The 22,933-nt window shown below is 40.3% G+C and overlaps 1 protein-coding gene across 6 annotated transcripts in view; it reads left to right on the forward strand.

Moving 5' to 3' along the window:
• Positions 1 to 22,933, forward strand: part of DIP2C (disco interacting protein 2 homolog C) — a 339,072-nt gene that overhangs the window by 305,521 nt on the left and 10,618 nt on the right. For 3 of the 6 annotated variants that reach the window (XM_060782554.2, XM_060782556.2, XM_060782558.2), the window contains 2 exons: positions 3,412 to 3,441; positions 5,921 to 5,982. In XM_060782554.2, coding sequence (XP_060638537.1) covers positions 3,412 to 3,441; positions 5,921 to 5,982 — 92 coding nt within the window. The remainder of the gene's footprint in view (positions 1 to 3,411; positions 3,442 to 5,920; positions 5,983 to 22,933) is intronic. The other 3 variants (XM_060782555.2, XM_060782557.2, XM_060782559.2) reach the window with 1 other exon arrangement.

The raw sequence follows: 22,933 nt of genomic DNA on the forward strand, positions 1-22,933 counted from the left end.
ATCAGTACAATGATCAACAGAGGAAAGAAATAATAGGGAATATAAAATGTTCTTTGACTTTTATACTAATGAGCCTGACTAAGAAATGTCAACTTCTGTTTTATGGGAACTCTGTGGTATACTTCTGTAGCCTCCGAGAAGAGATTCTAACTGAATCCATTGGGTATCCACCCACAGAATTAGATATTTCTGGCTATAACCAGGTATTTTTTATAGGTATATATATCTGAATACCATAGTTAGAATAATTTGATTCTCTGAGAGGCAATGACAAATGAGAAAGATTGGCTTTGTTAGCTGAAGGGTTTTCACTATGGAAACATGATTGCAGTAGTTTCTCTCCACCAGTATTATTAAATATCAGTTGCTGGAATCACTGACAACAGGGTTTAATGTCCTAAACATTGCAAAGAACATCTTAATGATGTCAAAGTTTGGACATAACACCAGCTATGTATTATCTCTTATACCAGTCTTTTCAACAGCGTAGGTTGAGTATGTAGGATCCTAGATAGGTTACATGCACTAAAAAAAAAAGACAATGAACCATGTTGTAGGTTACTATATTCTTCCAGAGGTGATTCTACTTGATGTTCTTCAGTAGCTTAAGGTTAGATATGTTTTTGTGTGTCTATGTACCTCCAGGTTTCCTGTTGACATATGGTGACCTCATAAACTTTGTAGAAATTTCTTAAACAAAGTTTACTCAGAGGTGGACTTTTCAATGCCTTCCTCTGAAATGTAGTTAACACACTTTGTGGATATACATGCACCAAATTCTGGTTTTGGTCAAGAATGTGGAACCTCCTACAATTCAATTTAGTCTCAAGACATTTATTGAGAGCTGCATTCCAATGATGGACAGAGCTAAAAAAAAAAGTGGTGGAAACAAAAAATACCAGGACATTGCACTTAATATTTAGTGGTAGCAATTAAGCATTATGAATGGGAGGAAAACGTTCCATAGTTTGGGAAACGGTCAAACAATGGTATAGTGGAGTGGAGGACATGACTATCTAAAGAACTACAGAGGACTGGATTTTGAAACCAGGCGAGCAAGATTTACTCACCGAGTAATAAAGAGTAGTCATATATATGGCTCCGTGTGCTCTCTGTGTTATAACTAACAGTATCATTCCTGTATACATGTGTAATCCTAGCATCTAAGATGAGGAAGCATGACTTAAGAATGCAAAATTTATTTAGTCAAATGAAATGTACTGTATATGCATGCATCAGCTCTGCATTGTAGAAGCAGAATAGGCTCATTCCTTGAAAAGCCTGCATATTTTATAATCATGATGGTAATAAAGGATATGATGAGAAGGCAGAAAGTAATGCAATGCAGTCACTTTGGGCAAGAGACATAATTTTATGATCCTTGAACCATTGGACCCATGTTATTGCTTTCTTTATTCTCTGCAAATAAAATTATTACTTGCATGGAATAGAGCTTAAATCTGTAGCCTCAGCCTCATTTTTTCAGGGGAAAGTAACAGACTAGGATCTTTTGAAGGAAATGACAAAGAAAGGTTATATTGCTGCTCTTTCATTGGCTAATAACAATGTGAGGGAATAACGTTGCGTTCTCAACAAGATTAATACTAATTAGATTGGTGTGATTATTTAGAATTATACCAGTTACTCTCTTATCCCTAATTGCTGCAATACACCAAGCTGTTTTGTCATTTAGTGGCTGGGGGAAGCATCTCATCAGATGATAAGGAGACAGAGTTTTGAGGAGGAAGGTTTCACTCTGTTATCGATCATATACTATAGTCAGGGCTCTAGCCAAGGGGGTGGGGGATTTGAAGGCCCTCATGAAGGAAACCATACTTGGTGGAGGTGGATGACAAGGGCGGAGCTGCAGAAGCAGTGTCCTCCTGTATTCTCTCCATTGCACCACCACTTTTCAAATGCCTGGTGGGAAAATAGCAGCAACCAAAGGCCACTGGCGCTCTCTCTGTCGAGTGGCCTAGACTTATCCATGGATCATATCAAAATCCATAATTTTGGCCCCCAAACCTGCACTCAACTTATAAATGAGTTCAACTTACACAAGATCAGGGTATACAGACCTCTATCCTTTGGGGGTGGGGGGTGTAAAAGCAATGAGACATATTAAGAATCTCTTAGTAAAGTAAACATGGTTCTTAAATTAGCTAGGGCAATAATTCCTAAATGTTATTCCATGGTAGAATCATTAGTATGCCAAGAAACATACATTGCCCCACCCCACCCCACCCCAAAGGATAGAAGGTTTCTATGGTCACCAACCAGTCACCTTATCTTGGAAAGATTCACTGCTTTGCCCTTCTTTCCAGTCAGTGATCTCAAGTCATGTCTCTGCAGAGAAGCATAGATAATTCAATGCTTCCACTGCAGAATTACCTGCATGCAGAGAAGGGATGCTCAGAACAGTGACTTACATAGAAATACGTAGATATGTAATTGCCAAAGGCTTTCATGGCTGGAGTCACTGGGTTGTTGTAGGTTTTTTGGGCTATATGGCCATGCTCTAGAGGCATTCTCTCCTGATGTTTCGCCTGCATCTATGGCAAGCATCCTCAGAGGTTGTGAGGTCTGTGACATAGATGCATAGCTTGCCATAGATGCAGGCAAAACGTCAGGAGAGAATGCTTCTAGAACAGTGGTTCTCAACCTGGGGTCCCCAGATGTTTTTGGCCTACAATTCCCAAAAATCCTAACAGCTGGTAAACTGGCTGGTATTTCTGGGAGTTGTAGGCCAAAAACATCTGGGGAGCCAAGGTTGAGGACCACTGTTCTAGAGCATGGCCATATAGCCCGAAAAACAACCCAATACGTAGATCCCTTTACAACAACCCAATACATAGATACCTTTATGACAAAGAGCTCTTACACACAGAGGGAAAGAGAGAGGTTGGTTGATTTCTTGTGCATCCAAGGAAAGTCCACCTTTTACATTTTAACACACGTACTCCATCCAAAGGTGTGATTTTCTGTGTCTCAGAAGTTTGGAAAATGCCAAGAGAGGCTGTATCATTGTCTTTTATGTTTCACTTGAAAGATGGAGTGAGTTCTTTGAGTCACACTGTCCACTAACAATATTGTCTATACTGTCTCTTAAATTGCTTAACTCTGTTTGTCAAAGGTTAGTGAGTCTATTACTGTCTCTTCTGTTTGCTCTGCTAAAATGTTGACACCTCATAATTTTTTTTATCATTTGAAAACCTTTAAGCGGTATAATGGCTTAATTTGTAAGTTTTCTGTATTTGACATGGTTTTTCCTTTTATTTTACTCCCTGCTTTTTGCATTATCCTCTTTTGATTTTCCTCCCAACTTCCATTCTGCCGTCACCCCTTTTTATTATTTTCCATGTGTTGCCGTCTTTCCTTCTCCCCATATCCCTCCTATTCCTGCTGCTGTAGCCACACAGGCTGGGAAAACTGGCCGAGCAGGTAGGGGATTTTCGTGTTCCCTAAAAGTATCCACGTTTCCGCTCTTCACAGTGGGACAGACTAGATGGGAGTCTGGAGATCTGGTGAGGGTTGGTTGGGGTTGCTGTGTGTCAAATTGCCCCATCCTTCAGGTGCTTTGGCACCATGCAGTTCCCTCATTGGTCTGGGGATAGGAAATAAATCTCTTGTTTCGATCTGTATATGTTCTTCGTTAAAAGGTAGCCATCATTGCTAATGCCTTAGATTTTGAAACAAACAAAAACAAATTTAACAGTTCATGTTCAGACTGCTATAATTGATTTTTTATAAACTGGTTCTAGTCAGCTATGAAAACATTTCCTAAGGTAATATTTATAGATCGACCTTCCCCACCTCGCCATTAATGATGCTTGAAATGAGGTTCTCCACTCAGCGCTAGTCTGTTACACTGCTGAGTCTATTTGCACATTGAAAAACTCTTTCCTCTGCGCCAGCCAGATAGGAATTTGTGTTCTTGTTGTTGGCTTCTATAACAAGCTGAGATGGCGAATGCGCATGTTGCCCCTCTCGTAACTCTCTCTTGCTGTCTTGGTGGTGGGTTGCTGATCCGTGTTTCATAAATGTTACTTGTCTAGATATCTCTTGCCTTCTTCGGTATAGAAGCTCTGCAGAAAGGCAGAGCGCCAGAACATAAACCTCCAGAAACCACTAGGGAAACCTAAAAGGGAAATAACACTCTTTCTTGTTAACATTTGCTTTGTAAAGGTTAGTTGGCCTCTTCCCCCTTTCTTCTGTATATGCCCCAATATCTGTATATCATCCTGGTTCATAATGAGATGCTGGCAAGGCAATACCCCACTTTTCCAAGGTCTGGAGGTATAGCTTTCTTTCTAGTGTGCTTGTAGAATATCAACCCCCCCTTTTTTTTCTTTTTTCTTTTTTTTGCAAATATATATATATTCTTGTATTATCAAAGGCTTTCATGGCCGAAATAACTGGTTTGTTGTAAGTTTTTCAGGCTGTATGGCCATGTTCCAGAAGTATTCTCTCCTGACGTTCTCTACACAGAGAAACCATTGAAATCCATAAGCATGTAGACAGTTTCAACAGAAAAGAAGAAACCATGAAAATGAACAAAATCTGGCTATCTGTATTTAAAAAAACCTCTATAATCATAACAGTAAATAAAGAACAGCACTCAAAAACATGGGAAGTCCAGGCAAGAAACAATCAGGGACTGCTAGTCGCCTATCAACAAAGGATTCCCCCATGCAGCAAGAAGTCACACCTTGAAACTGCCAGGCCATTAAATGCTAATCAAGGTGGCCAGTTGAAACATTCACACCTACCTCCAACAGACAAGAGTTCTTTCTCCCACTTTGGACATTCCACAGATATATAAACCCAATTTTCCTAGTTTCCAACAGACTTCACAACCTCTGATGATGCCTCCCATAGATGCAGGAGAGAATGCTTCTGGAACATGGCCATACAGCCCGAAAAACTTACAACAACCCATATATATTCTCGTTTTTCTCTTTTCTCTTACATTTTTTACACAGACATGTGAAATGTCTCAAACATGTTCGTGTAGAAATGTTTAAAGTCAAAGTTGGATTCCAGTCTTGGTTAGAAATTTTCTAATCCAAATTATGCATTCTGCGATTTTTGATAAATAGACTGATTCTGTAAGTAGCGTTCTTTCACTGTTGGATGGCAGTCATGTGTTTAGCACAGTGGTTCTCAACCTGTGGGTCCCCAGGTGATTTGGTCTACAACTCCCAGAAATCCCAGCCAGTTCACCAGCTGTTAGGATTTCTGGGAGTTGAAGGCCAAAACATCTGGGGACCCACAGGTTGAGAACCACTGGTTTAGCAGATTCTTAAGGGGAAAAAACTCCCAATTACGCTCCATAGGAGTTGAAATTCCTGGGGGAGTGAAAGAGTATTGCAGAGTTGGCACATGAATGTACTTCAGATTTCTACTAGCAGAAGCAACATTTCAGATCACACCATTTTTCAGATCACACCTGTAGGATGATGTAAAAAGGATCAGAATAACTGCTTATGTTTTTTTTCATATCTGTTGATGTCACACATTCTGCTCTTTAATACCATTGACTTCAAATAAACTTTCTGCATGTGTATTTCAACAAATCCATGCTTTTCACCTGACCGCTTGCTTATGCCATTACAAACTGTCTGTCCTCAGCTGATTCTTCATATTTTGCCAAACATGTGTATCTTTCACTACTTTTACATTGACACTAGTTTTTAACAACACAGGAAATTGCGTAACGGTATAGTTGCAAACAACAGGTAAATGAGTATGCCGAGGAAGGTATTAGATTCCCCCTTCCCTGCTACTAATGTAATCTATATTTTTACCATTACAATATGGTAAAAAATACTTTTGTTTTGTCTTCTTTTCCTTCTGTGGTAAGTAATATCCAAAATGCCTATTCGGTGCAGAGTGCTAACTGAAATGTTTTCTTTTCCAGGGGACATCTGGGCCTGATCCAACCACAGTGTATGTTGACATGAGGGCCCTTAGGCACGACAGGTATGGTGTTTCTTTTTTATCTTCATTTTGACACTATGCAAATCTAGTAAATGCATGTAAGTCTTGACAGCATTTCACAATTTAATTCTTTCCTCTTTGAGGATGTACTTTGTGTATTTATCCTTAGTCTTCCAATAGGCAGGGTTCTGAAATCTCAATCAGAGTTTTAGTATTTAGAGGAAGAGAAGAGAGAAGAGAAACATATTTCAATATACTTCCTTCACTTCATGCTTCATTATATACTTCTCTCTCAGAGCTTGAAGAAGTTATTTTGTGGAAGCTACCACCACCGAAATCCCTAAACCTGCATGGCCACACCTAAAGATGGTTGATAGATTATGTGTTTTAAAACAGTCCCTGAATGTTTCTACTTCTTTGCTTACTTGTTTTTTTGTAAACTTAAGAACCCCAAATATTGCTATTTTTCTATATAGGAGAGGCGTTCCGGGCCCTTGGTAATTCTAGTCCTCATTTTCCATTTTTTTTTATCACTACAGTATTTTTTCATCAGTACAGTCTTCACAAAGTGATGACTTGACCTTAACAAAGGTATTCCAAGTGTGATCATACCATAGATATAGTTGAAGGCGTTATGAGATTGATTGTCACCAAAGTAGTCATAGAAAGCTTGTATCATTAATTAAATATAAAGATTTGCAATATATATTTCTTCTCTAGTGTAAGCTCAGAATAGTGTTCCAACACTGAGTTGGAAGAGACCTTGCGCGCCATCCAGTCCAACCCCCTGCCAAGAAGCAGGAAAATCACATTCAAAGCACCCCTGACAGATGGTCATCCAGCCTCTGCTTAAAAGCCTCCAAAGAAGGAGACTCCACCACTAAAATATACAAAATGCCCCCACAAAACCCAAGGCACATTTGCATTTAATCACTTATGTGCCGGCTGAACTGCTGACCTGAAGGTCGGTGGTTTGAATCTGCAGGATGGGGTGAACTCCCGTCTGTCAGCTCCACCTTCCCATGAAGAGACATGAGAGAAGCTTCTTACAGGATGGTAAAAACATCTGGTGTTCCCTGGGCAACGTCCCTGCAGATGGCCAATTGTCTCACACCAGAAACAACTTGCAGTTTCTCAAGTCGCTTCTGACACACATACAAAAGTATTTGATTAATCGATTTTAATTTTATATTTTGTATATTTTAAATTCCATTTTTTATGCTGCGAGTCTCTGTCAAGACAGGAAAACTGAGAATAAATAAATATTGTTTTTTGTATTTATTTGTTTACTTTAGTTTTATCTCTCCTTTATCTCAATATAGAGATTCAAGGTGACTAACCATCAATATAAAACAATGCTCATAAAATAATCGAGATACTGTACATATACATATAAATATGTATAAAAACAAAGTTTATTATATTAAACCGTAGTATGAAATTAATATTAAAAGTGTAAAAATGTATTAAAACTTTACCCCCACTCTAAAATTCCACTAGTGTAAGAGTAGTGGCTGTGCTTTTTACATGACTATAAGTTAAAGATAAAGGTTTCCCCTTGACATTAAGTCTAGTCATGCCCAACTCTGGGCGGTGGTGCTCACCTCCATTTCTAAACTGAAGACCTGGCATTGTCCTTAGACTCCTCCAAGGTTATGTGGCTAGCATGACTGCATGGAGCGCTGTTACTTTCCCACCGGAGCGGTACCTATTGATCTCATATTTGCATGTTTTCGAACTGCTAGGTTGGCATAAGCTGGGCTAACAGTGGGAGCTCACCCCGCTTCTCGGATTCAAACCATCAACCTTTCGGTTAGCAGCTCAGCGGTTTAACCTGCTGCACCACCAGGGACTCATTTACATGGCTATGCAACGAGGTTTTTAGAACCAACCCCTTAGGCACACAGTTCCCCGTCATCCCATAATGCAATAAGACATTTTATTCTGGTTTGTTTATTGCTCAGTGTGTTACAGTGCTTTTTTATTGCCTATGCCCTTCCATGGGAAATCTGCTGCATGCCCTCCCTTCCCAAGTAGTTTAATCTCCTCTGCTTCCATAGCAATATATAATTCAAAGGAAATGAGATATCCTTTGAAATTTGAAAGCAGGGAAGGGGGAAACTATGTAGGGATTAAACTTTGATGCAGAAAACAGGTCTTATTGGACAGATTGCCCCCGTAATTCATCGACAAGGAGTATCCGCTTGTGAAGCTAAATGATGAATCTTTATTGTGATATTATGTATGATCACCCAAATTAGTATTTCAGTAAGTATGCTAATTATTATTTCAGTTTCTGATGGCACGAAAATGAAAGGAGCAGCTCAGTATTAATTTGTTTCAGAAGACTTTCAAAGGGTCCCTTCCCAATGCTCCTGAGAGAATTTAGCAGCTAGCTGTCACAAGTAACAGGAAGGAAGGAAGGAAGGAAGGAAGGAAGGAAGGAAGGAAGGAAGGAAGGAAGGAAGGAAGGAAGGGGAATCTAACATACAGAAAAATGTCTTCCTTTTTCCAATGTGATGATATTTTGACATATTTGGGCATGCCATTGAGAAAAGTGTCTACTTCTCTTTGTTTTTGTGTGTGCAAAAATCTGTTTTTTATACAAAACACAGTTTTCTAAATAAAAACCGTTTTTGCACAAAGCCACACATTTTTGTGTAAACAGTGTTTTGTTAAAAGCTACTGAAATGTGAAAAATTATAGCAGAATGATGTGAAACTATTGTCTTGGTTGGACTCAGTTCTTCCCATCTCTGTGATTCTGTAATTCTAATCTTACCTGATTTTAATCCATGTTTTGTTTACTTCCATGACGGTCCTGTATCCCTAACTCCAGTGAGTGTGGAGGTTTGGCTGGATGTAGGATAATAGTCTCATCCTAATTATAGGATCAGAGAAGCTATTAGCTATTTAATTTTGAAATGATTCATTTTTGCATATGATAATGTAAGAAGGAAATGTACTAATTTTAAGAACAGATCAGGAATTGAAACTTGTTTATCTGTCTGTGTGTGTGGGTCTGTAGACAAGCTTCCATGTTTCCTGTTGACTTATGGCAAACTCACGATTTTTATACGGCAAGTTATAGTCAAAGATGGTTTGATGATTCTCTCCTCTGAAACGTTGGCCACAGAACCTGATATCCAAGTATCAACATGTCTTACCTTCCAAGATCAGATGGTGTGATGGCACGCCTGAGCTTATGGGAAAACTATAATGTCTGACTTTACTCAGGGACTGTCTGTATATCTTCTGTTAAGACCCTTAGCAGACAGAGGCACTTTAGGCAAAGTGAAAAGATGACCAAAATGAGTTTACTGCAAACAAGATGAATAAAGGGTTAACTCCACCTGGGACTATCATAAGGTAACTTAAAACAATACATTACAAAAGGAGCCTTTGCGAGCTGCTATCATCTCTCTAGAGTCTTCTGCCTCTGGTTCAAAGCGATGATTGTATTTATTTACTGCATTTCTATGCTGCCTTTCTCAGCCCGAAGGCGACTCAAGGCAGCTTACACTGTCTCAATCTTCTTTCTGTGAAGCATAAGCTAGTCATAAGCTTCTGTTGTCCTTTGGACTGCTGGTATAAAAATACTGCTGAATGCAGGTGCTAAGGATGCCTGTTTTTGGATTGCTAGGGCCTAAGATTACTAGACAGTCTGTAGCTCTGCTGCAAAAAAGGGAGGAATCCACCAGGAGAGCTCTATACAGACAAATGAAATAGACCAACTAATGCTGGCCTCTAGGTGTTTTTAATGCTCCACCCAAAAACTAATACAAAGGAAGATATCTACACTACTGGGAAAATTTATGAACAGGGAAAACTGAAGCAGAGGAGAGGAAAAGGAAGAGCAAAGACTTCAAGAGAGGAGATTCCATCTGAACATTAGGAAGAACTTCCTGACTGTGAGAGCCGTTCAGCAGTGGAACTCTCTGCCCCGGAGTGTGGTGGAGGCTCCTTCTTTGGAAGCTTTTAAGCAGAGGCTGGATGGCCATCTGTCAGGGGTGATTTGAATGCAATATTCCTGCTTCTTGGCAGGGGGTTGGACTGGATGGCCCATGAGGTCTCTTCCAACTCTTTGATTCTATGATTCTATGATTCATAGATGGGACCAGCTTTTAGGGTATTTAGTCCCTTTCAAACCCAGTTTCTAGTCCTTTAATATGAAACACTAAGCAAATTCAGATCTTTAACCAAAACGTAGCTGTAGTGGCCACAGCTGACAGGGAGCTCTGGCGTGGGCTAGTCCATGAGGTCACGAAGAGTTGGAAACGACTGAACGAGTAAACAAAAACAACCAAAACTGGAGGATAATATCACCAGCCCTGACCCAAGAAAGTACTTCCAATTCCTACCCATGTGAAGAAACTTGCTCCTGTGTATTTTGATTGTCATTACCACTGCTTTTTGGTTGGGGCAGAAGGCAGAGGGGATGTCCAGAGGAGTTTTCTTATGCCGTTCCTTCCTCAGTTCTGGAAGACAAGAATGACTCCTCTCTGTATGATGAATTAAATCTGCTCCCTCCCTCCCTCCCTTAAGAATGTTTTTGCTTCCCATGATCTAGGATGCAGATCCAGTATATCAAAAAGCTAAGAACTAGACTGAGATGAAAGAGGAGAAATTTGTGAGCTCATTTGGCTCATTTTCCAGATACAAACAAAGTTTCAAAGTTACAGAACAATTTCTAAGGGATATTCCACCAGGTCTAAAATTAACAAAAAAAAATGATGTGCTCCTGAACTAAGTAATCCCTCCCTAGTGATGCAGAATGCCTCTTTGGTTATAGGTGACAAGCCATTTTGCATACTGTTCCCTGAAAAAGAGAAATTATTATTATTATTTCCCACATTTCTAACCCGCCCTTCTCAACCCCCGGCGGGGGGACTCAGGCCGGCTTACACCAATTCTTGCTCCCACCCTTTCTTACTAATCCCTTGTGTTGCCTCCACTGTGTTATTGTCCTTTTAATACAAGACTCCTAACCATTTCTCAATGTATCTAACTCCAACAGCTTCACTGTCAAAGGACTCCCTTCCCGCTTTCCCATCATCTTATGGGAAGTTGTTCCTTAACTGGTTAAATTATTTCTTTACTAGCATAGCTCTGAATCAGCAATATGACTTAGTGACACACTCACGTTACAAGGTTATTGTACAGGATAATGGGAGGGTAATCTAACCTCCAGCGTGATATTACACATGGAGTGACAAGGGGAGTAATCTCCTTGTCTTTCTCCCTGGGCAGCAAAATGTGTCTGTGATCGTCACAGTTGATTGAGCCTATACCGTATATACATTGCCATAGAGAGAGAGAGAACAAGGGACGTTTTTTAACATGGACAGAAAAATCGAGAAAAGCTGCTGGTAACTTTAAAAAGATTTTATTCGCAATGATACAGAAAGGACTTTCCTTTAGGACCCTTCTGCCTCCTGATCTCTCTCCTCGACTCACTCCCCAGCAGAAGGCATTTTTTTACAAACTGCTGTGTGGTATATTCCGCCTAATACGGCACCGCTTCGCTCTCCCCCAGAACGTCCATCCCGTTAAGACTTTTATTGGATTTTAAATTATGTGTCTGCATGTGCTGAATTCAGCAAAATGCATTAGGCAACGCTGGAGAGTATTAAATATGCAACACGCTACTCAGTGCTGTGGCCTGGAATGCAATGAACTGCTCAGTAGGTTAGTTGGCCAGGAGTGCTGTGTTGATTTTCTCGCCCACCATTCCCTGAAAACGAAGGCACATGGAGACGTATGAGTGGAAAGGAAAGGGAGCCATAACCCTCTAAGTCTGAGTCCCAGGGAAAGAGACCCAGGGGTGTTGGGGCTCATTCATTGGCTGCGGTATAATTAGACCTCCTTGTTTTACCAAAGGCAAATCGAAAGGGCATACAAATTAGACCATTTCCTCTGCATAGTAATTTAATTAAAGTCATCAGCCAGATAGCAAACCTTTCCCCATTCTGTCTTTGAAGAGAAGGAAGTTCTTGTCTTTTTATAGAAACAATTATATTTTAGTGCATATTGTAATTAGCAATGGGAGAACTTTTCCCCCTGTTCCTTGTGGAGTTGGGTTTGGCAAACAGTTCCATTTCCCGACAATTCGAAAGACAGCTTTTTATTTCTCCCTCGATTTGGTTTTAAAATCTGAGACCTTCTGGACTTCCGCTGATAGGACGGAAAGCAGGAGCAAATAACCCTTGTCTTTCTTCAGTTGCCCCTGTCCATCTGTCTTGCTGGCAAATATCCAACCATTAATTTTTCTGAATACAAGGGACCTTGGAAGATGTAGTTTCCTGGAAACCTGACACTAAATGTTTAGATGCCTTGAATAAACTAGATATCCTAACCCCCCTGTTCAAACAGCTCCACTGGTTGCTGATAAGTTTCCGGTCTCAGTTCAAGGTGCAGGCTATCACCTATAAAGCCTTAAATGGTTCAGGACCTGCGTATCTTTGTGACCACAACTTCCCCTACAAACGTGCACAATTTTTAAGATCTTCTGGGGAGGCTCTCCTCTCGCTCCCACCCCCATCACAAGCACAGGTAGTGGGGCCTTCTTGGTGGTGGCCCCTGACTCTGGAACTCTCTCCCCAGGGAAAGTAGGCTGGCACCCACCCTCTCCACTTTTTGTAAAGACCTAAAAAGTGGTTGTTCCACTGTGCCTTTGATTAGACAGTTCCCCAGATAATTTTGGCCCTCAGCAATGACCCAAGATCTAGTCCTTGTACTTTACCACTGTTTCCTGCCCATAGATATAGTTTTCTACTTCATATTGCCATTCTACTCCTAATTCTGTCATCTGGCTCTTGCATTTTATCCATCAGCCCTATCCTCACAACTCATTGCACCAGGCTCCCCTACAGCACAATAACAGAGAGGAAACAAACAAGGACATCTCATCACCTCTCAACTAAAGTTGGCTCCAGGCACTGTCAGGTCATTATATGCTAATCAAGGTGATCAGTTGAAACATTCACACCTAGCTCCAGCAGACAAGAGTTCTTTGTCTCATCCTGGTCATTGCACAGATATATAAACCCTTTTTCCTAGTTCCAACAGACCTCACTACCTCTGAGGATGCTTGCCATAGATGCAGGTGAAATGTCAGGAGAGAATGCCTCTAGACCATGGCCATATAGCCCGAAAAAACCTACAACAACCCATTATTATTATTATTATTATTATTATTATTATTATTATTACCCCCCTAAGGTCCTTATTCCCTTCTATTGTAATATGTACAGGCTTGAGAAGAGAGGTTCAGGTGTATTCTTGGCGTTATTACTTGTGGAAGAGACTGAGGGCTGAGAACGGCGGTCAACAAATGCAGCAAATAAATAAATACAGCAAATAAATTTTTCTCTAGTGTTATATTATAAGCTTGGTAATACAATCCCTACATGGATATCTAACGACAGCAATGTTAAAATACAGAGCATTCATCCCACCCACAGTTGGCAGCTGTTACTCAGGCAAGACACATAGTCCAAAGGATTCCTTTCCAATCATACTCCCCATCAACTCTATATTACATGAGCAAATGGCAGGTAAACAGCCCTGTACTGGATCAACAAGACAGACTTCCCTTTCCCTTAGGACTGCAACTCCCAGCCAAGAATTCTGGAAATTATACTTGAAAAATATACTTGAAAAAGTAACTTTTACAAGCTGAACTATTTTCTGTATAATTCAAGATAATGCTGCATCTAATACCATGAGGTGTTTCCCTTCCATATGTGGAGTAAAGGATGACGAGCAGAATGGAGAAAGCGCTGAAGAGGGAATCAGAAATAGGATTGATTTGTTTATTTATTGCCAGTAGTTCTGGGCTGAAGCTTTCCCAGTGTCTTCCGTATTATAATAGTAGTCTGTTAATGCTTACACCATAGGCCATATCAAACAAAATAAATAAATATGATACAAAAGTACCACATAAATAATTATCATATAGATCTTCCATATTAAAAATTCAATACATTACAATTAAAACACATTCAATAAACAACAGTGCTGAAATTTAGATTAGATAAGAGCAATCAATGGCAATTTCGATGACAAATTTTGCCTGAATTTTCATTGCTGCCAGGACAAAAAGAGAAACCTTGTGAATTATCATAGAATCAGTATCACAGGGAAGAACAAAATTATTAGAATGTAGATTAGATGGAATTCGGTTCTTGGTTTTCAGAATATAATGAGCAGGAGAGCAAATAATGGGACGAATCCACAATAGAATTATGCTGTCAGTGGAATGCTTAATTTCTCCTATAGATATTGATTCTCCTCTGTGTGTGTGTGTGCCATGTGTGTGAAAAAGTTCCTTTTTTTCTACTACAATTTCCAGACTTTTTAGCTGAGGGCTGTAGTCCAAACACATATATTCTTATGCTTGTAGGGAGACGATGAGAGAGATTGTTTGCCAGCCCTCCCTCCCAAACATCAAATGTAGGTTCTCTTCACATCTGTGCCTGACTGGGAGAAAACTTACTACCATATATACTCAAGTATAAGCCGGGGTTTTCAGCCCTTTTTTAAGGCTGAAAAAGCCCCTCTCGGCTTATACTTGAGTCAAAGTTATTTACTATTTTGCTCTTGATGTTGTTGTTGTTGTTGTTGTTGTTTGAAACACAACAAGATGAGTCCACAGCAGACAAGATCATTCTGCTGGCTGTTGTGTTGGATCACACATCGGACACTTCCCAAGTGTCTAAGACTGTGTAATGTATCAGCGAATAATGCATGCAGATCTCAGTAAGATGGCCTTCTGCAGCTGGCGGATGGTAATTTTGTTAGCACCGATTGTGTTTAAGTGCAGGCCAAGGTCTTTAGGCACTGCACCCAGTGTGCTGATCACCACTGGGACCACCTTTACTGGCTTGTGCCAGAGTCTTTGCAGTTCGATCTTTAAATCCTCAGTTTTTCCACTTGTTTCTCTTCAATCCTGCTGTCACCCGGGGTGGCAACATCAATTATTATTATTATTATTATTATTATTATTATTTACTCTATTATTATTAAATTTACATTATTTTACTCTATTATTATTACATTTATTATTTTACACTATTTATTATTTTTACTACATTTATTATTTTACTCTATTATTATTGGAAGGATACATAAGCATATTTACATTGCACTCAGCCAGCTGCACCAGGATTGTGGTGCAGCTGGCTGGGTGTCAGCTGCATTAAGATCACTCTGACAAAAAAGGTCATGAGTTCGAAGCCAGCCTGGGTTGGAGTGGGTTTCCAACCAATTGTGTGTAGCCTGTTGTCGACCTTTGCAACCCAAAAGACAGTTGCATCTGTCAAGTAGGAAAATAAGGTACCACCTTAAAGTGTGGGGAGGCTAAATTAACTGATTTATGAGGCCATAATGAAGACTCCAGCAAAGCATTCCAGCGGGGAAGCATGCGGGGAATGCGGAAGTGCTTCATCAGCGTTGCAGATGGACGATGAAAGCGACAGCTCCCCTGGCAGCCAGAAAAAGTTAAATAGCCTCTGTGTATGTCTGTATATGTTTGTATGTCAAAAATTGGCATTGAATGTTTGCCATATATGTGTACACTGTAATCCGCCCTGAGTCCCCTGCGGGGTGAGAAGGGCGGAATATAAAAGCTGTAAAGAAATAATAAATAAATTGAAGAAGGTTAGAATAATGGTTTAATCAGAGTTGGGCAGTCCTATCTTGAATTACTCCCGGTGCCTCATGTAATGTAATTTTATTGGTATCTATTTTTATTTTGAAATTTACCAGTAGCTGCTGCATTTCCCACCCTCGGCTTATACTCGAGTCAGTACATTTTCCCAGTTTTTTTGTGGTAAAATTAGGTGCCTCAGTTTATATTAAAGTCAGCTTATACTTGAGTATATATGGTAAATTAAAAATGTGTGGATGGGCGGGTTATTGGCAGAAGTGAATATACATAGGAAGGATTAATACATACCTTTCTTTACTCACATGAGTGTTAAAAGAGAGAGGAGAGCATAATTTCTTCATTCAGAGAAGTTGAGCCCACATGAATACAAATGAGGGATTTGTTGGAGCAATAGGGAAAGTCCATAAATATTTCCTCTGGGTCAAAACAGTCCCTGGTCCTTATTTTGATACACAAACAGGAGAGCGTGTAAGACCCCTTCATTATGGCTCACCGGAAGCAGGAGTAAATCAGTGTTCCTTTTGAGTTTTTATCAGTTTTGTTCCTTGTACATAATTAGTTTCTATTCAAGGTCTCAGAAAAAAAGATCCAGCCCCTCTTCCAAATGCTTCTAGTGACAAAGAGATTTTGGTAGAGAGAGGCATTGTCCTGGGAGCGGGAAAGAGCTCTTTTTGGGTCTGTTCCCCTTTGTAATTACCGGATCTGATCCGTGCGACCTTTACATCAGGGGCTGCATGAATCACTTTTCAGACCTGCCTTCTTTTTTTCCCTAATCTGCATTATGTGGCATGCCCATGGCATTATAAAAAGTGTGTGGGTGTAGACTCGAACAGCCTCAAAAAGCACTCAGGAACATGTCATATCTAACAGGGAAATGTATGTGTAAAAATAGCCTGGTATGAAAATAGGACACCAACATTCGAGAGATGGAAAAAATAAGAAATGAATGAAATGAGTGGCAAGGGGTATAGAACATACAAGTAGTGACAGCTTTGATTACGTAATCCTGAATAATATGGACCCAGATAGTTTTGAAATTGTCTATTCCAAATGCAAGGACAGTTATGTATAAGGGCATATATAGAGTTTCTCCTTAGCTATGGAATTGTTTTCCTCTTTGGATTCATCCAAGCCTGAATCTAAACATCTTCTTAATTGATGTAAGACCTTTCCAGTTGCTGAAAATATAAATAGCCAGATTTAGAATAAAATGAGGTACTTTTTAAAATGTGCGTACAAGATAATTGTCTACATAATTTTATCCAGGATATTTTGGAGTGCTGTGTTTCTTACAGTTCTGTTTGTCCTTTTCCAGTGTGTATTTAGGTCAGAAAATAGGTCAGAAAATAGGAATAACTAGTAGTTTATGATATTTATACAGTTGCTGCAGTAGGCGTATAGAATTCTCACTATTCGAAGTTGTAAGCTGATCAGTCCTTCCTGAACATCTCATTTCATATTGGTGATCATTTATTGTATTTCTGCACTACATCTGCACTACGCAACAGCTCCCCCTGTGGCCGGAATCTAGCATTACCTCCAGGCACTGAAATGGAAATGCCAAAAATACCTTTATATGTCTGTCTGTCTGTCTGTCTGTCTGTCTGTCTGTATGTATGTATGTCTAGAAAACAGCACTGAATGTTTGCCGTGTATGTGTGCATTGTGATCTGCCCTGAGTCACCTTCGGAGTGAAAAGGGTGGAATATAAATACTGTAAATAAATAAATACTCTAGCATCTTGACAATATTCTGACAACTTCTCAAATCCTATAATGATTATTCTCCGAGCTAATATTGAACTGTCATTCCTTATTTTAAATCAGACAGCCATCCATCCTGTAAATTCATCACTAGGTGAAACTTAATTACTCTAATCTTTATTGCATTAAACATCACATGGAATCAAATTTCCTAACCTGAAGCACAGTTTGGAACTCAGTTTGAATTTGCCTGTTCTTGAGAATGAGTTTAGGGAGAGAAAGGAGAACTGGTACACTGCATAAATTCTGTTGTGGTTTGTTATTGTTTTTTATAGCCCTTAAATCGGTCTTGATAGTAGTGAACAAATTGAAACTGAATCCAAATGAGACTGAATCCTGGTCAGTCAAAAGGCCAAACAGGGCATAGGGTTACAACCTGTCTTGGATGGGGTTGCGCTCCCCCTAAAGTCACAGGTTCGTAGCTTGGGAGTGATAATGGATTCATTGGTGAACCTGTAACTCTAGGTTTCGGTGGTGGCTAGGGGATCTTTTGCACAATTAAGACTTGTGTGCCAGCTGTGCCTGTACCTTGGGAAGTCAGACTTGGCCACTGTAGTCCACGCTCTTGTTACATCCGGTATAGATTACTGCAACACGCTCTATGTGGGGTTGCCCTTGAAGACTGTTCAGAAGCTTCGATTGGTCCAATGGGCAGCAGCCAGGTTGCTCTCCTGAGCAGAATACAAAAGAGGACATCCCTCCTGTTGTGCCAGTTCCACTGGCTACCAGTCTTCTACTGAGCACAATTCAAGGTGCTGGCTTTAGCATATAAAGCCCTAAACAGTTCCGGTCCAGCTTACCTGCCCAAACCTATGAACCACCTTGGAGATTTGGATCGCCTGGGGAGGCCCTGCTCTCAGTCCCGCCTTCCTTGCAAGTATGGCTGGTGTGGATGAGGGATAGAACCTTCTCAGTGGTGGCCCCTTGGCTATAGCACTCCCTCCCCAATAGCATTAGATCGGCCCCCTCCCTCCTAGCCTTCAGAAGGAAAGTAAAAACCTGGCTTTGAGATCAGGATTTTGGAGAATAATGTGGTGCAATAAGAGATTTGGAATATGTGCAATGATTATGGAATGTCTTTGGACTACAATTATGAATGCTTAACATGTATTACTTTTATTTTTATTTTAATGTTACTGGAATTGTATGTGTTTTAAGGAATTGAATAATTGCTTATATGTAAGCCACCTTGAGTCCCCTTTGGGGTAGAGAACGGCAGGGTATAAATAGGGTTAATAAATAATAAATTTCTTAGGTTCTTGTGGGGTTTTTTCGGGCTATAGGGCCATGTTCTAGAGGCATTTCTCCTGACGTTTCACCTGCATCTATGGCAAGCATCCTCAGAGGTAGTGAGGTCTGTTGGAAATAGGACAATGGGTTTATATGTATCTGTGGAATGGTAGGGGTGGGGCAAAGAGCTCTTCTCTGCTAGAGGTAGGTATGAATGTTTCAGCTGACCACCTTCATTAGCATTTGAAGGCCTGCCTGAGCCTGGGAAAACCTTTTGTTGAGAGGTGTTAAGCTGTGCCTGGTTGTTTCCTCTCTGCTGTTTTTGCTGTTGTAATTTTAGAGTTTTTTAATACTGGTAGCCAGATTTTGTTCATTTTCATGGTCTCTTCCTTTCTGTTGAAATTGTCCACATGCTTGTGGATTTCAGTGGCTTCTCTGTGTAGTCTGACATGGTGGTTGTTGGTGTGGTCCAGCATTTCTGTGTTCTCAAATAATATGCTGTGTCCAGGCTGGTTCATCAGGTGCTCTGCTATGGCTGACTTCTCTGGTTGAAGTAGTCTGCAGTGCCTTTCATGTTCCTTGATTCGTGTTTGGGCAATGCTGCATTTGGTGGTCCCTATGTAGACTTGTCCACAGCTGCATGGTATACGGTAGACTCCTGCAAATGTGAGAGGATCCCTCTTGTCCTTTGCTGAACGTAGCATTTGTTGGATTTTCTTGGTGGGTTTGTAGATTGTTTGTATGTTGTGTTTCCTCATCAGCTTCCCTATGCGGTCAGTGGTTCCCTTGATGTATGGCAGGAACACTTTTCCTCTGGGTGGATCTTCATCTTTACTCTCGTGGCTTGTTCTTGGTCTTGCAGCTCTTCTGATGTCTGAGGTGGAGTATCCATTGGCCTGGAGAGCCCAGTTGAGGTGGTTCAGATCATCTTGGAGGAGGTGGGGTTCGCAGATTCTTTTTGCATGGTCTGCCAAGGCTTTAATGGTGCCTCACTACCTCTGAGGATGCTTGCCATAGATGCAGGCGAAACGTCAGGAGAAATGCCTCTAGAACATGGCCCTATAGCCCAAAAAAACCCACAAGAACCTAGTGATTCCAGCCATGAAAACCTTCGACAATTAATTTCTTACTTTGGGCAATCCTATCACAAAGTTTTCTTGGCAAGATTTGTTTTTGACTTCCTTTGAGGCTGAGAGAATGTGATTTACCAAGGTCATCCAGTGATTTTTCACAGCTGAGTGAGGATTTGAACTCTGGTTTCCAGAATCCTAGTCCCAGCGCACGAATCAGTAGACCATGCTGGCTTTTACTAAGAACTCCTAAGTTCTGTAGATGTGAAAAATTGGATAGTTTTTTTCCCCTCAATGGCCTTGGATTTGTATATTCTCTCTGTTCTCCCAGTAGACCGCTGCACAATTCCCAGGTCTAGTATAGTATCATGTGCAAATTGAGTCAGTAGGTGTTATGTAATCAAAAATGGAATTTTTAAAGGCTGTTTTTAAAGTTTCAGATAGGCTTTTTAGATTGCAATTTCCATGCTTTTAACAACATTATGTAGGCACAACTCAATGGTAGCTCTGCATAGCTTGTTTTGTAACATTCATAACCCATATTTCAAAGTTTCTCAACTGCTTTTGCTGTTCCTTCCTCCATCCTCCTAACATCTTCGAGTCTCCCACGGCATGCACCAAATTTATCAGCAACAGCTCTTCTGTTTCCTAACTGCTCAGTTCCTGCAGAGCATGTTTTCCTACTGGAAAAGTTTCTTATTCCTGTACTTCCTTTCATCTGCCATTGGAATGACATTTAGAGCAGTGTTTGCAATGGAAGCTGGTGTGATAAATCTCATGAAATCTCAGCATGGATTCTCAGTTGTTCCACCAGCATTTAAATATATGTTGTAAGAAAAGGGATTTGTGGCTTGGCTTTTGTCAGGTTTTCTTAAAGCAGAAATGCTTTGAATGATTAATTTCCCTTGTAAAACCCGAGTAGGAGTTGTTTAAAAGGCTCAGTTAAAAAATAAAACACCTTCTGGTGGATTCTTGTTTTATGCACAGGAATTTAGCACGGGTTTTAGCCTTTTGTTCTGCACTCTGGTTGAGTGTTTTGGAAAGATCGGCACTAGTTTAAATTCCCTTGGCCCTTTAAAAAAATAATAAGTGTGTGTAACATGTTCCTCATCACTCACAGAGAGAAGTGGGGGAGATCCCATTATACCCTTCCTCTTTCTGTCATCTGTCATGCAGATTTTTGGGACTGTCTTTGCATTTAGCCAGTGTGGTATATTGAAAAAACTTGAGTTAAAATCTCCACCCAACTACTGAGTTCACTGGTTTTGATCTCGGTTGTCATTGACAGTCAGTGTTTTACATCACGATGTTGTTATGATGGCAGCCACATATGTGCAGTCCTCATATCTTCAACAAAGGCCAGGGAATAAATCATAGACTAAAGAGATAACTATAAATAGACTAGCTGTCCCCTGCCACGCATTGCTGTGGCCCAGTCTGGTGATCTGGAAAACAAGGTAATGAAAATGTGTTGGGTTTCTAATATATGTAATTTCTTTATGCTTGTGGGTAAACAGCATTTCTTCTTGTTTCTTTGTCAGTGTTGATGTAGAGATTGTCTGGTTTGCCTACTCTGGAAAATGCAACATATAATTATCCTTCTTTAGGGGTCCCTTTCAAATCTATGATACTATATCTGCCATATATATGTGTGTGTGTGTGTGTGAAACATACATATCTATTTATATCTATGGCTGGATGACTCTTTGTTAGGAGGGCTTCGATTATGTTTTCATGCCCTGGTGAAGGGTGTTGGACTGGATGGCCTTAAGGCAGTATTTCTCAACCTCGGGGTCGGGACACCTGGGGAGTGGGGTTATAAGGGGGTGTCAGAACGGTCACCAAAGTACACCTGAAAACACAATATGTTCTGTTGGCCATGGGGTTCTGTTTGGGAAGTTTGACCCAATTCTGTCATTGGTGGGGTTCAGAATGCTCTTTGTAGGTGAACTATAAATCCCAGGAATTACAACTCCCAAGTGTCAAGGTCTGTTTCCCCCAAACTCCATCTGTGTTCATCTTTGGGCATATTGAGTATTTGTGTTAAGTTTGGTCTAGATCCTTCATTATTTGAATCCACAGTGCTACAACTCCCAAACTGAAGGTCAATGCCCACCAAATCCTTCCAGTGTTTTCTGTTGGTCATGGGAGTCCTGTGTGCCAAGTTTGGTTCAATTCAATCATTGATGGTGTTCAGAATGCTATTTGATTGTAGGTTAACTATCAATCCCAGCAACTACAAATCCCAAATGACAAAATCAATTTTTTTGTAGTGATGGTCACTCCTTGGGTTAGTAGGTGTCTTGTGGCCAAATTTGGCGGCAATTTGTCCAGCGGATTTTGAGTTATGGTGTCATTCAAAATGAACAGAGGATTTTATATACACAGATATGTGTGACCAACATTTTCACTTTTTTGCACATTGAGTGAATTGACATTAAACTTTACCTCTACTAATTAGATGGAGCAGAGTGGCCATGTAGATGGAAACAATTAAAGCAATTCATGAAAGGCTATTAAAACCCACTCATTGTGAAAGGACTATTCAGAACAACAGTGGGTTTTGTATATGCATGCAAGCTAATGTAGGCTTGCAATATATTATAGTTTATCTGGGAAAATGATCACATGGAATACCTCATAACTATGAATTGCTCAGCTCCACTATAAAAAAAGCATTGTATTTTAACCAATAAACAATCAATTCCACGAAACACAATAATATGTTTTGGCAAATGAATTAACTATTCCAGATCTGGCCAATGTAGCAAAGGTTGTCTGGAACATGGCAGTGCTACTCAAAGTGGTTTCCTCTGGGATGGTGTTGGCCCCCAAACTATTGATTCACAGTCCCTGGACAGAAAGAAACAGCTGTAGCAAGTGGTCACAAACATGGTGCCAATTCCAAATACACAAGAGAAAAAATAATTTCCAGTTTCCTATATCTGATAGCCTGGGAAGTGCTGCTTTAGGGGAAGAGAGCTATCAGAGATCTGCTGCTGATGCCCTCTATACATCACTGACTTTTTTTGCTTGAAGCAAATACCTCATGCTGCCAAATGGTTAGGCCTACATTTATCCAGTCATCTTCTCTAACATGCCATTTTTTCCTGACAGCTTAGAGGCTATTACTTGGGATTTCCTTCCGTTGCTTTGTCTTGAGGTCAAAACAAAACAAAATAATTTGTCTTCTTTGCTATGAAGAAACCACCCAACAAGCAGGTGGTACACGAAACTCAAGTACTGGAAATGTAGCCATAT

This window comes from Anolis sagrei, chromosome 6 (genome assembly GCF_037176765.1).
Source record: "Anolis sagrei isolate rAnoSag1 chromosome 6, rAnoSag1.mat, whole genome shotgun sequence".
NCBI classification, from domain to species: domain Eukaryota; kingdom Metazoa; phylum Chordata; class Lepidosauria; order Squamata; family Dactyloidae; genus Anolis; species Anolis sagrei.